We start from the raw sequence: 14,785 nt of genomic DNA on the forward strand, positions 1-14,785 counted from the left end.
AAATTTATTATAAATTTTATGTATTTTTATTTTTTGTTTATATATATATATATATATTGTTTTTTTATTATTATTCAGATGAAGATTACAAAATCCAAATTTGTTTACATAAACATCTCATCCAAATATGTGATAATCAAACCGGATTGTGAAGTTTCAACTATCATTGAGAGACCTACCTGCTTGGGTAGACTCTTCTTTTTGTAGTGTTTTATCTTTTTGGTGTATTGATTTTCTTTTATTCATTTATCAAAAACTGTGTAATATTTAAATAGAGAGAATTGAATGAGGTGAAAAGTAATAGTTCAATTTACAATTTAAACCTTACAATTAAATAGGAACTAAATTCAAAAATAAATATTTTAGTCATTGTTTTAAAAACTAAACCAGAACCGCTATTTTGGCCTTGAATCAATTGGCCCATTTAGTCTAGGAACCTTTAGGTCACCAATTGGCTCGTTTGGCCCTAAACTCTTCTTTATCCAAGTGGTGAGCATTCAAAAATCAGTATTTTGAACCATTTGGCCTGAGAACTAGTTAGGTTACCAGTTCCATTTTGGCCCTGAACCATTATTTTTCAAAAAAAAAAAAAACCCTGTTGAAATGGTCAAAGAATCACTAACCTAGAAGGTTTAACCATTAAAAATGTTCAACCCGATTAACAGTTTTTTGTTGCTTTCAAACTAATTCCAATTTTTTTATTTATTTAAAATGAAAATTAATTAGAAAATAAAAAAAATGAAAAAAGAATATTTCATATGTCATAATCTTGTTCGATTATTCGCAATGACCAAAATTAGTTAGGTTTTTTAGTTTTTCCATTCTGATTTTGAGTTTTCTTATTTTTGTGATTCTTTTTAAGTTGTAATAGCAAAAAAAGTGCAACTCCAATGAAGAAAATAAAAATTGAATGCAAGAGATGAGAGATTAAACATCAATCTTATATTAGAAGGTTGAGATACACTAATGAAGCAAACAATATGGGATTTAAGAAAGATTTAGAAAAATGAGAGGGATGTAAGTAGGGGTGAGCATTCGATTTATTCGGTTAAAAACCAAACCGAATAAACTGAAATTTTAAAAACTGAATTAAAAAATAAATAAAAACTGAACCAAAACCGAAATTTAGAAAAACCGAAATAACTAAAACCAAAATTTTCGGTTCGCTTTTTGGTTAAAACCAAACTTTAATAATATATACTCTATTATATATATTATATATTATAAAATATATATTATGAAATCAAATTCCAGTATATTATATGTTACATATTATATATTATACATTACATATAATAATAAACAGTTCGATTAATTCGGTTAACCAAAATTTTAATTACAAAAACCGAACCGATTTAACCAAAAACCAAAAAAACTGAAGCCAAAATTTTTGGTTCGGTTATTCAGTTTTAACCGAATAATGCTCACCCCTAGATGTAAGAAGATGGCAAACGATGTTGTAGCGGTGGTGATGATGAACATGGAGATAGTCACCAGTGGCGGTTCCTTCTTCTTCTCAGGGTAAATGGCTCTGCAACAATGAATGGTAAACATGGTGACAACCACCTCCGATGGTGCTTCCTTCTCTTCTTCTTCTTCTTCTTCTTCTTCTTTGTCTCAGCTTTAACCAGCCACCTCCTTCTCAAAGTCTCAACTCCCCACTCATAATAATGTATATATATGGTGGACTTTAACCTAATCCTAATCTAAAGGTCAAAATAAAAAGTTACATCATATTTTACATCTTACCAGTTTAACCCACTCAAATTAGATGGTTGAACAGCTAACCCAAAAATTAAAAGCCAATACAGTTCCGTTTTTGGGTCAGTTTTTAAAACATTGATTTCAATCAAAAGAAAGTTCCACAATCTTATTCATATCTTTAATAGTAGTGTAAATATAGAATTATAAATGTGTTCAATTTTTTCTATAGTTTTTTCGTATTTTTGTGTGTAAAAATAATATTGATATATTACACTTACTTTTTGTTTAATATAATAAATATATGATATTATACATGTGTCGAAATGCTTTTTTTTTGCAAAACTTATATATTTTTTCATTTTCGTATTTTTATATTTTATTAATTTTTATTATTTATTTATGACATTAAAGGTTAACACATTTAACCCAAAAGTTAAAACTATTTATTATTAATTTGTATATTTCATTTTTGGTCAATTCTAAATTATGTATTTCATTTTCATTATTAATAAAAATAATTCTTATTTATTACACTTATTTTTTAATTTGATTAATAAAAATATCATAATTGTGTCTAATTTTTTCTACATTTTTGGTAATTTACTATATTTATTTCTATTTTAAAAAGTTTATTACCTAACTATGATTTCATCGGTTTATCAATTTGATTTGGATGGTTGAATTGCTTAACCACCACTTGGATAAAGAATGGTTTTATTTTTGAGTTAATTTTAAAATGTATGATTTTATATTGTTAAAAATATTGACATAGTTATAATTAGTAACATTTATTAGTGAAAAATAACTTAAAAATATATGATTTAATAAGAGAAAATGGTATTTAATACCATGAGTATAAAACTTAATAAGAGGGGATTAAATGAGGTGGAACATAATAATTGAAGTTACATTTTCAACCCTTACAATTAGAGATGGATTAAATACACAAATATGGCCATTTTAGTAGCCATTAAAGCTAACATTAAAGCTATAATAAAATGACTTTTATACTCTTTCTCAGACAAGGAAATAGATGGTACTTTTAGTCCAAAAAAATTACACACTGCATCCACACTATATATAGTATAGATAAAGTATAGATTGGCATCTGCAAGATATGATCAAAGTCCCCAAATAGGATGATTCTCCGCTCAATCTAACCTTCTCAACAAGTATTGAACCTGAACTTCCTTTGTCAAAGGCATGATCCATTGTCCATATAGTTCAGCAACCAAGCTTGGCGTGATTTTGTATCTGGGATCATCCCCATCTCTCTCTTCATTGACAATTATTTCCTCCCCATATGTTTTGGCCTTCATCTCTACCCTTTTCTTTATTGCTGCTTCAACAGTCTCATATGTCAGCAAATGCATCAACTGTGCACTGTCCTGCAAAATCAAGCAGCATCACCACGGCATCGAGAACTGAGTTGACAATATAAACCTTTATTAATTAGCACAGAACATGGAAAAGAAAATCATCAAGGGAAATATGATGGTCCAGATAACAGATAGCAAAGAAAGCTTACTTGCTTTCTAATAGCAACTTCATAAGCATCAGGAGAGACGCGAAATTTTGCCTCTGCTACAAATTTTCCATAATGCATTCGCTTTGAGAGAGCCTACATCATTAATGTAGAAGGCAACAGTAAGCAAATATGAGGTAAAGAGTTCCAATGCAGACTAATAAGTAACAAAACCACATTTGCATAAAATTTTACTGGTGCTACCACATCTGATACATGTTAGTAATATTCATAAAGGGAAATGTCAGATACGGGAATGCTAGTGTCTCAGGACCCACTACAGAATGAGCCCTAGATAGGTCAGAATTTGAAGCCCAAAAATTACTGAATTAGGATAAAATATTTTCTACCTTCGAGGTGTAAACTTTTCTGGATATCTAATAGGAGTTTCTTTAGACTCAAACTAAGCAACAAAGGAAATCCAATGGTAAAAAAAATCCCATTATATTGAACTTTGGTCTTCTAGTTCTAGATCTCTAGGGTGGCACCCTTTAACTACTAAGCTCCAACCATCTGAGTCTTTCCCATATTAAGTGCAGGAAAAAAGTAGGTAACCGTAAAACTACTTATTAAGAGATAACAAACATATTTTATCAAATGATAGATAAATCTAGTAACTTTCTTCAACCTTATCCAAGAATGTCTCATCCATTGAAGGAGCTGTAAGATCTTTCCATACTACCCAAACTCAGGTCATTATTGTTCTTATCCCTGTGTTTTTAGGACTAGCAATTTCCTCCACTTTTTCTCATTGGTGCATCCGTTTCTGTTCATTTACATGGTTACCACTCAACCAAGGAATGAAAGAGAGTTTATTTCATAACCAAAGTTGAAGATCTCAATAGCCACATGTCACCTATTATATGAGTCAATCCTGATGTATAATTACAATGATACCATTAGTTACAATCAAGTTTCCACCAAATCAGGACATCAGTGCCCAGGTAATTCATTAAGGAGTTGCCATCTGGAATATGACCCATCAAAGATGAGTAGAAACACTGGGTATGTCCAGAAAACAACATTGTCTCATCTTCTGCATGTTATGCCATTTTAACCAACAAAAGACAATAAAATAAAGAATAAAGAAAAGAAAGGTTCCTTTTAATTTGCCAAGAGTACCTAGCCGCATTCCATATTGAATAGAGTGCAATCTGAAAAAAATGATCATATGGAACATTCTGCAATTTCTTTTCAATGAATCTAAAGCTATCATATACAATAACAGTTCTTTCTCCATAAAAGTTACTTTGTTAAAATGTTGCTTTTTTCAACATTGCATTCATATGAATACCATGTACTAAAATTTGACACTGCTATAAAAGTGTCAAATGTGGATAACCCTAAGAAACAGGATTCCTGGACAGGAATACAACTGTTCTCAAAATATAATAAGCAGTTAAGCACTATGCATCTATATAGGATTTAAAAGTGATGTCTTATGAAGTAATCATATACCAATAGACACAGTCATTAATAAACATAACAACCCTACCATCACTCAAACTTTCTACAGGAAACAGTATGAATCCTATTATATAGAAATAACAACTTATAACATGCAACTAAAGCAAGAAAAATGTAAAGAAATCCAAAAATGTCAGGAGGCCAGAATCCATGAAATATTGAACCCAAATGAGTACATCATTAATTCAAAAGAGTCAATGCATCATAGTTTGTTTCCCTTTGGGTAATAGTACCAGGAAGAACCATGGTGCATATCCTACATATCAAAAGGCCATGAAATTCATCTTGAGTGGCCTCTGAAGAATATCAGTTTAAGGATATGTGAAGAATATATTTACTCAAAGAAAAATGACAAATTACATAAACCATCTAATCTGTCAATACAAAAGCAAAACTAACAGAGAATACGGAGATAACTTAAACTACACATATAATCAATTTATATTGTCTATATTCACCAGTATCATTTCCTCATTTCCTGCTTCAACTTGGGAAATCAATCTATAGATGGTAAAAAATGAGAATAGGCATTGCTAAAATACACACCTGCAGGCAAATTGTGTCGCAAACAGCAGTTGATCCATAATTACCATCATCTCCTTTTTTAACCAACCTTGGAAGAAGATCACTAAAATACATGTCCCAGATCTTCTTATTTATATTGATAGAATCGGCAATGGGATGCAGAACCTAATTGAAAAGGGATATATCAGATCAAGTTAAGAGTAACCGTTGGAGAAACAACAAAGCAGAAATAATATGAACATCATGCAGAAAATGAAAGTATGGCTTGCATTAAGTTGAAATACTACTTATCTTTACATAAAGGCCTCCTATTAAAGATTTGATCAAGATTTTGACTGGTCTTAAGTTGTCTGGACTATGTTATTTAGATCACAAGAAAATAAGAGCAGGTTCTTTATTCTCTTTATTCTTTAAATTTTCTAACTGAAATTCTGGAATTAATTATCAAAGTTTGATAGGAGAAAAAGCATTTGTAGGAAGTTCAACTTAGGCCAAATGGTAGGGACACCTTGTAGAAAAAGCATTTATAGGATCCCCTATCTTTTCTTTCAAACCAAACACAGCCTAGGGACACCTATCAAAAAGAAAAATGAAGCATCCTATTTTTCAGTTCAAACATCAGAATGCATGCAAGCAGGACTGTCCTTTTTTGTTATATGCCACTTCTGAACACCAATGAAATGGTCAATACCTCAATCATCAATTTAGGATCTAGCATATTGGATTTGGTTTGGCTATTGACCAAGATCAGGCAACATATATCTTTATTTTGTACAAGGCATACAAAGTCAATAGTTTATAAACTTGTATCTGACCTGTGGATAATGAAGAGGTGGCAATTTTGGCTCTGGTAAGTCTGCTGGAAAGAAAGGATGCTCATCTGGACTCTTGTATCTGCCAACCTTACTTGCAAGAGCAAAGGAAATCAATCAAATCTGCAATAGCATCAAACATTCTTTCTTTTGATGTTCTTACAGAGTTTCAATCTTACCTGTGCATGAAGCTTTTCAGTTTCCCTGACCATGAATTCAACCAAAGAGCCTTGGAACCCATCCATGAAGAACACATTATGATTATACGTATCAGCATTATAACAATACTGAGCTCTCTCCAAAAGGCTAAATATAATGCTATCTTCTTGACGAATTAAAGAATGTCTTATGCTATCCAAGGTTAGACTTTCACTCTCATCTATTCTGTTCTTCCTCTCCAATCTACATGAAGAGAGAGATTAACATCAGAATGTGGTTGAATAGGTCTTCTAAGTAAAATTCTGATTAAAACCAATAGATGTATAGGGCATACTTTGGTATATTAAGGCTAGCAGATACACATTATGGTTTTGTATTCAAGCTAAGGTGTTCAACAGCAAAAGTAGGAATTCTTGTCAATCCATGTGCTTGTGTACATTTTATTCTTTCATGTCTTAGTATTCAACATATTGATGAATTAGCACGTCTGTAGTATAAGAACAATAGAAACATGCTCTTATGCATTATCTGCCTTTGCATCCTAGAATGTATGCTAAATTTAACATTATGATGAGAAAGTGGTTAACAATAAACACATTACATAGCTAATGCATGTTGGGAATTTCAATCAATACAGAGGAAAAGCTAGGTGGACTAAAGGAGGAATCGAAAAAATATACTTGACAGAGGCCAAATATAGAACTATTAAATATAAAATAGCTTCAAAAAAGTGAGAATTTGAACAACCCAAGATACCCCTTGGTATTAATTATCTGTTTTTCCTGAGAAAATTCACTCAAGCTCATAATTAAGTGTGGCAAGTTAAAAGTGCTGAAAAGAACAAGGCAGAAGTGCCTTGTTTCTTCTCTCTGTCTAGTTGATGCACCGACTACCTGGGAATCAATATAGTTTCATTCAATTCTCAGATACCAATAAAACGAACTTCCTAGAAAGGCAGAAACTTTTACAGAGGATGAAAAGGAAAGGTTTCTTGCCAACACAGGAAGGAATTTTCAAGTAAATTACTTATTACAGCAGTAAAAACATCTTGAATTGATAGAAGGCCAATTATGAACGAACACCCAATTGCGCAAAGAGCTTAAAAAAGAAAATGAAAGAAAAAAAAATTAAAAATAAAAGAGCTTTTCAACCATGATCATAATATGAAAATACCCATCAAGTGTTTCAAGAAAAATTGAAAGGAAAGCACGGAAAAGACCAAAATATGGCCAGAAAAAATGGCTACCATCCTCTTACCCGGCGGTAGAAGCCTCAGAAGCTTGGACAGCCTGAACACATCTCCTTGCAGAACTTAATTGAACAAACCCAAAGCTAAGGGATTGCGTAGTTCGAATGACAAAAAGTTTATTTGGTCTTGAAGACTTGAGAAAACAAGGGGTTGAAACCGCAGGAGAGGCGGATTTTAACAGCTTTACGTCCATCGACGGCGAGATGGAAGAGATGGGAAGCAGAGAGAAACGCAGAGTACAAAAGATGAAAAGAGAGACGTAGCAAGGAAAAGGAGAAACCAAACTAACTTATAAAGAGAAATTGTCTAATAACCCCTTAACTTTTTCTCATTATGTAAAAAACTGCTCCTAACTTCTGCATACCTCTAAAAACCCCCCTAACGGGAAATGAAAATAACTGCGAAGGGACCAAGATGGATACACAAAAAGTAAAAGATCTACCATGTACGAGTATATATGAAATTTTGGACGGCCCTCCATATATGATTTATTATACATCTGTTACAGGACGGTGAGGGAGGTATCATATATTGTCAGTAAAGTTAGTAAAAAATAATAAAGAAAAAGGAGAGAGAGAGAGAGAGATGAATTTGACGGTAGGTGAGGAAAATAGGTGGCTGGGTAGGTGAGTCCACGTCCAAGTTTTGTGGTTTGTTGGGGGATAAGGACCAATGACAAACAAAATGGGTGTCATTCCTTTTAATCAACAAACAAGGACAAAGTAAGTGTCTCTATTTTTATTCTCCTGTTGACTCTTATGCCACGTCAAAAATTGATAATCCTTGCTTCACTTTCGGCATCGTGATCGTAAATACAAGTCTTCACTCTTCAGTGTCTACGTATTATGGGAGGAAGAAATACTCTATCTATGGATATTGATCATGCTCAACCATATTCAATCTTGCAGGTCTTTTTGAAGATTCAGAGTTGGAATTGTTGAAAGGTTGTCATCTGCTCAGACAATCTCCAAGTGAGCGCTCCAAAAAGAAGCTACATTACTTTGGTTCTTTTGCAAACAACCAAGTGTTTAATTTCTCAGTCTCAGTTTTCTGTAAAGTTTAATCATATTAACAGAACTTTTAATACATCTGCCCATATCGTATCCCAACAGGCAAAATCCCATTCTGTAGAATTTTTTTATCTTGAAGGGATACCTCCGGTGGATCGGTATGTAAATATTTCTTTTATTTTTAGATAGTTTTATTTACTTGCCAAAAAAAAAAAAGTTCGGCTGGGTTAGGTTGGATTGGTTGACGTTAACCCTAACCTAACCCAAGTTTTGAACTTTGTTAGGATTGGGTTGGGCTCTTGTTGGGTTCCGATTAATCTGTTTGATTCGATTTCTTTATTTTCTTTTGTCAAATACATTTATTTCCTGGATTACAAAGGGTTCACGTTAATTTAATATTAACATTTTTACCTACGGGTGCAACTTGGGCGGATTCAACCCAAGCCTGAACTGATCCAGACCGAAATTTTACATGGGATGAGCCTAAATTTTTGGTCCTCAGATTGGGCTATTCAGGCTTTTTTATTGTTTGGGTTGGGCTCGGACCTAGCCCTTAGGTAGCTTGAACGGATCCAACCATAAACATGCATACATGATATGTATTTACATATATACATACGTATATGTATACACATATTTGTATAAAATGTATACATACATGTATAATTTTAGAGCGAGTTCATTGACCAATCCAAGTGCATCAAATTACAATACGGACTAGGCTCGGGTTGGAAAGATTAGACTTCACCTCATACTTGATCTAGGTTTGGACCTTTGGGCTTGGATTGACCATAAACCCAGTCCAACCCAGCTGACTTGCATCCCTATTGTTACTATAAAAGAATAATTATCATGTCTTAGGGTCAGTTCCAACTGCTCCATCAACGTTAATTTTTATCAAGTTGGTCTCTGGTGCAACCCAAACTTCGTGGTTAGAGTGATTATCAACGGGAATCAAATCAGCTGTAACACTAGCACTTTGGTTAACTAAATATACATGTATATACACCTGGCAAAAAGTTGACCCAACCCGCGAACCCGATCCAACCCAACCCAAAAAATAGGGTTAGCGTCTCATAGTTAGCTACCCGAATGTAAAATGACCTGACCCGAAAAAAAACTGGGTTGGGTTGGATCAACCTACTGACCCGATTTGTCAAGTCTAATTGGGATTATTTATGCATTGTTAGAAGTTTTCACTCTTTAATTTTTTCTATTTAGTCTTTGTTTTTTATTGTTTACTTTTTAAATTGTTAAATGTTCAAGTTTTTATTTTATATTTGAAATTTTAAGGTTAATTCTTTTATTTTTGACATTTTTCATGTAATTTTTATTTATTTCTTTAAATTTCAATTATTTTTTGGGATGACCTAGATTAATCCATGGGACAACCCTAATCCAAATATTTAGGATTAGGGTCTAGCATTTGACAACCCGACCCGAAATTCAACCCGACCCGAAATCAATCCAAAGTACCTTAACCCAACCCGAACCCGACCCACCCAACTCAATTGCCAACATAAATATAAGGCATATACATTTTTGGATACATAGTTGCATGTATATACATAAATAGTGAATATATATATATAAATACATATATACATAATACATATTTATATGGGAAAATCTATGTTGTTAGAAATACATGATTGATTTGTTACAATTGGGTTGGTTAAAGCCTTAACCTTAACTAAATCAACCCAAAGTTAAATCAAATTCATACTTTTCAATCCTAATACTAATCCAAGCTTCAATCCAACCCTACTTTTTTTGGGTCAAGTTAACCCAGCCAAAGTTGCAATCCAATAATTTAATAGAAAAATCAGACTCCAATACATGGGTGGAGCGAGGGGACCCAGAGGAGCCATGCCCCCACCCCCCACTATGGTCAGAAATCCCCACCGTAATACGATATTTTATATAAATTTTCCTCCTACTCCCACTCTCCACCTCATTGGTTGGCCCCTATGGACCCATCCATATTTATTCCCCCTATAAAAATTTCTTGGCTCTGCCCCTTCTCCGTTATATAGTGGAGTTGATCCATTAAAAAAAGAATCTCACTCTTTGTGTACCGGAGCGGGTTGGAATGCCACAACTATCTCCGTTCCAACTCTCCAAGATATAGAGGGTGTTTTGCAAAGTTACCGTATGTTGAGGGTTTTGCTATAACACTGATGCCGTAAGTTATAACGTTTGAATGTCAGGTTAACACGCATGACATAGAATCCAGATTTGCACCAATCTCCCAACGAACAGCTGAAGTGTTGTGAGATTGGACACTCAAACCAAAATCTCCTAGGATATCACTCACTTCTAGACGAGCCCAAATACCCTACAATTTTTTTCTACCCACTCTTTATATGTCGTGAATTGGAGTCATACATCTCTTAATTCATAATAAAGATGTATGACTTCAATTCACAGCGAGCAGAGAGTGGGTAGGAAAAGTGAGTAGGAAATCCCGAGTGCTTCTAGACTATCCTTCACAATGAGAATATCTTGACTCAACATAGCCACGAGATGCTAAAGCACAGGTACACTACTCTTTAACTTTTAATCTATTAATATATATTAAAACGAAATCATCCATGTCAAATGGCCTTTCCTTTCTCCCCTTCCCCAACCAAGTCTTCTTCTTGATTACCTCTCTCCTCAAAATACCATTCAGGCCCTGTTTGGATAGACTTTTATAAAGTACTTTTGTATTTTTAAAGTATAAAGTATGAAAAACACGGCATAGTATTTGTATTGTATATTTTATACTTTTTGCTTTTATACTTTTAAAAGTATGAAAAACCTTAAAAGCATAAAGTCAATTTTTTATACTTTGTGCTTTTGTTTTCGTGCGAATAAACGGTCACGTGTGACCACCCTTTGATAAAACTCTCGACCTTGCCTCTACTCGCCGCTACTAGAGTTGGACTACTGTTACTAGTTTCAGGCCTTGAAACCATCGGAAACAATCTCCAGAAGTACAAACGAATGTGCTTTTGCCAAACAGAAATGATACTTTTGTTTTGGAAAGCATAATTTTCAAAATTTTTTACCCCAAAAGTTTTCAAAGCAAAAATATCAAAGTAAAAGTATTTTGGGAAAATTCTCGATTAGTACCATGTATTTTGTGCCTAATGCCACTTTGGTCCCCAAACTTTAAAATGAGACAAATCAATACCCGAACTTTCAAAATATGATAATCCAGTACCTGCCATTAATCAACATTTAACTTGTCATTAAGTGACATTTGAAAAGAACACAAATGCCCTTCAAGTGTCATTTAATTTTCTTTATCAACCATCTAAACATTGACAAAAAATTAATAGTCCAAAATCTTTGTTTCTTCCATTCAAGAAAGTTGGGGTTACATTTGATTGGGCATTCTAGTGACTCCAACTTTCTTGAATAGAAGATGCAAGGAATTGGGACTATTAATTTTTTTTGTCAATGTTTGGATAGTTGATAAAAAAATTTAGATGACAATCGAAGGGCATTTGTGTTTTTTTAAAATGTCACTTAACTACTAATTAACAACTAGTTAATGACAAGTATTAGGTTGTCACATTTTGAAAGTTTGAGTATTGAATTGTCGCATTTTAAAGTTCGATGACCAAAGTGACACTAAACCCAAAGTACAAGGTACAAATTGGGAATTTTCCAAAGTATTTTATGTACTTTATACTTTGATATTTTTAAAAGTACAAAAGTAAAAGTCTATCCAAACAACGACTAATACTCTCCACTTGCCACCTAAGGAGACAATTGAGACAATTCATAAAAGTGTTTTCACAAAAGTACTTTTATAATAGTGCTTAAGGAAGTACTTTTATAAACGTACTTTTATGAAAGCACTTTTATGAAAGTACTTTTATAAAATTCAACTAGAGATAATTTTGAAAGAAAAAAAAAATTGTATAAGTGCTTATTGTATAAACACTTAAAAAAAGCTACAAATTTGGGCTTAAAAAAATAAGCTCTTTATTTTTAAAATAAGCACTTATTTCAGGCTTATTTCCCAAACACCAATAAGTGCTTAATGGTTTGATGCTAGCCCAAATAAGCATTTATTTCAAATAAATACTCCCAAGCATGGCCTTAGTATCCTTTCTTTCTTTCTTTCTTTCTTTCTTGTATTGACCTTCCACCCACCATATTAATTATACTTTTTGAACCGTTCTTCTTAATAGACCTACTACACAGTTTCTCCATTGACAGTATAACATTTCTTTCTAAGAAGCCATTCATAAGAGGTGCAATGTTTTCTTATTGCGTTTTTTTTTTTTTTTTTCCTTTTCTTAGATTGTTTTTCTTTTTGTTTCCATAGAACACCTCAAAATTCTGCTTTATTTTTACAGATTTCACATTTGTGAGGCTTTTGCTCACTTGGACAATGAGCTGTGACAAAGCAACCGTCTAAATGGCAAGAGGTTTTACGACTCAAAGATGGATTTCTTCGAGCATGGCAAACTTTTTCATAGGGGAATGCCAATCACTACTTTTGAGATTTGTTGCGGCAATATGTTTTTAAATGCCCTCCTCTCAATATAATATATAAGTCAATACCAACTGAGGATAGAGTTCAGCTTCAGTCAGGGTAAAGTCGGTTTGAGCAGTCTTTACTGTCTTGCATTAAGAATATCTCCATATTTGTGTGTGTTATTTCATGAGGGGATATTCCCAATATACGGTTGCAAAAGGCTGTTAGAACAATATGGGTACAGATTTGTCTTGATAGAAGCTGTTCTCCTTCCACATGCATTTAATTTTTCATCAATGCATTAAAATATTAATGTTCAAGTTAAAACTTACGTATTAAAATAAGATGAATAAAAATATCTAAAATTAGAGAAAAAATAAATAATACAATAATAAGACAAATAATAAAAGTAAAGTGGTAAAATTTAATAATTAATTATAAATAATATTTTAATATTATAATTCTAAACTCTATTTCTCTCCCTAGGATGTTTTGGGCCCCATATATCACAATTTGTATTGACGTTGAAAGTTGAAATAGTACTACTACATTTGCACCGTAGCAAGAAGATGGTAAGAAGATGACTCTAATGGATTGGAAAAAGTGATCACCCCAATTTATTTAGCTATTGATTCGAACATATCTTGATTGATCTAATTTGGTCTGTTAAATCTATTATATAAATATTTACAAAGTATATCTAGAAAATAAATATTAGAAACACTATTTATTCATATATTTTTATTAAAATATTAATTTCACTATTAATTAAAATTTTAATAAAATATTTTAGGTTATATTTTTAGAAAAATTCTGTTTTTTTTATAAATTATATTAAAATTCAATATTAATTTTCTAAATATATTTTTTGTGAACATGAATTATCTCCTTTATCTTATAGTTCCATTGCGACAAACTTAATTTTTTGAAACATTGAATGATAAATCAAATGGATCAAGTTGTTTCCCCACCTTTGTCAGTTTCCCAAGGGAGGAGAAAGCCGGAGGAGAAATGAACCAAGGACTAAAAATCAATATGCATCAAGAAGAAGAAAGTTCATGGGCAGGATTATTTGAATACTCAAAAATTGTCCAACCCACTAACTTTGGACCAATCAAGTTTGATCGGTTTGACCTAGTTATAAAGTTTTGAAAAAAAAAAACAAAAAAGATCAAGGCTGAGTTATTTGAATACCTAAAAATATCCACCTGCTAGCTTCAATTACTAGTTCATACTAAACTAGGCTAACCTGGTTTGATCGATTTGAAAAAATAAGGGAAGATAACAGGAAAAACTATAACAATTTTGTTAATAGATAGAAAAAAAACAATAAATAAGGGATTTAAAAAAAATAAAAAACAACAAAAATAGAAACATAATTTTAATGAATTGGTAAAATAAGAGAAATTTTCATTAAAAACAATAGAAAATTTTAACATATAAAAGTAAATTTTTAGAGAAAATATTAAAATAAAAAGTAATAGAAAAATGAAAATAAGGGAAAATTAAAATCAACAACTTATTTTACACAATTAACTTATTAAATAACTTAGTTTTATTAACTTGCTCTAAAATTAGTAAAGTAAGTCACTTTATTTTAATTTAATTTGTACTTTAGCTAAATGACATTAATTAATAGTAATTAACACATTTATAGTAACGATAAGTTAATAACTAAATTATTTTATCTAGGCCCCGTCTTTTTTTTTTTTGGTTGGACCAGGTCTATTAGGTAAAGTAAGGCAAGGGTGACAATTTCCTCATCTCTACTCCTCATTCCAAATGATTAGGTATGGAGACTATTCTAGCGGGGACGAAGATGAGAATTAATTCAGATACCCAGTCAGGGATAGGGAT

The 14,785-nt window shown here is 32.2% G+C and overlaps 1 protein-coding gene across 1 annotated transcript; it reads right to left on the reverse strand.

The window, feature by feature from the left end:
• Positions 1 to 2,590: 2,590 nt before the first annotated feature.
• LOC104598462 (chorismate mutase 1, chloroplastic-like) lies at positions 2,591 to 7,708 on the reverse strand. The gene is made up of 6 exons (XM_010260539.3): positions 7,450 to 7,708; positions 6,213 to 6,435; positions 6,037 to 6,123; positions 5,243 to 5,386; positions 3,233 to 3,325; positions 2,591 to 3,092 (listed from the first exon to the last, which is right to left on the reverse strand). The coding sequence occupies exons 1-6, from the start codon at positions 7,632 to 7,634 to the stop codon at positions 2,856 to 2,858; spliced, it is 969 nt and encodes a 322-aa protein (XP_010258841.1). The 5' UTR covers positions 7,635 to 7,708; the 3' UTR covers positions 2,591 to 2,855.
• Positions 7,709 to 14,785: the final 7,077 nt, after the last annotated feature.

The sequence above is a fragment of the Nelumbo nucifera genome, chromosome 3 (assembly GCF_055504915.1).
Source record: "Nelumbo nucifera cultivar China Antique chromosome 3, China Antique-T2T, whole genome shotgun sequence".
Lineage (NCBI taxonomy): Eukaryota > Viridiplantae > Streptophyta > Magnoliopsida > Proteales > Nelumbonaceae > Nelumbo > Nelumbo nucifera.

Bases quoted from the DNA above. Each gene is read 5' to 3' on its own strand.
- LOC104598462 (XM_010260539.3), bottom strand. From the start codon at position 7,634: ATGGACGTAAAGCTGTTAAAATCCGCCTCTCCTGCGGTTTCAACCCCT. The intron at 6,124-6,212 runs GTAAGATTGAAA...CTTGCAAGTAAG, and splicing joins CTGAAAAGCTTCATGCACAG to GTTGGCAGATACAAGAGTCC. The intron at 3,093-3,232 runs GTAAGCTTTCTT...TTGATTTTGCAG, and splicing joins AAGTTGCTATTAGAAAGCAA to GACAGTGCACAGTTGATGCA.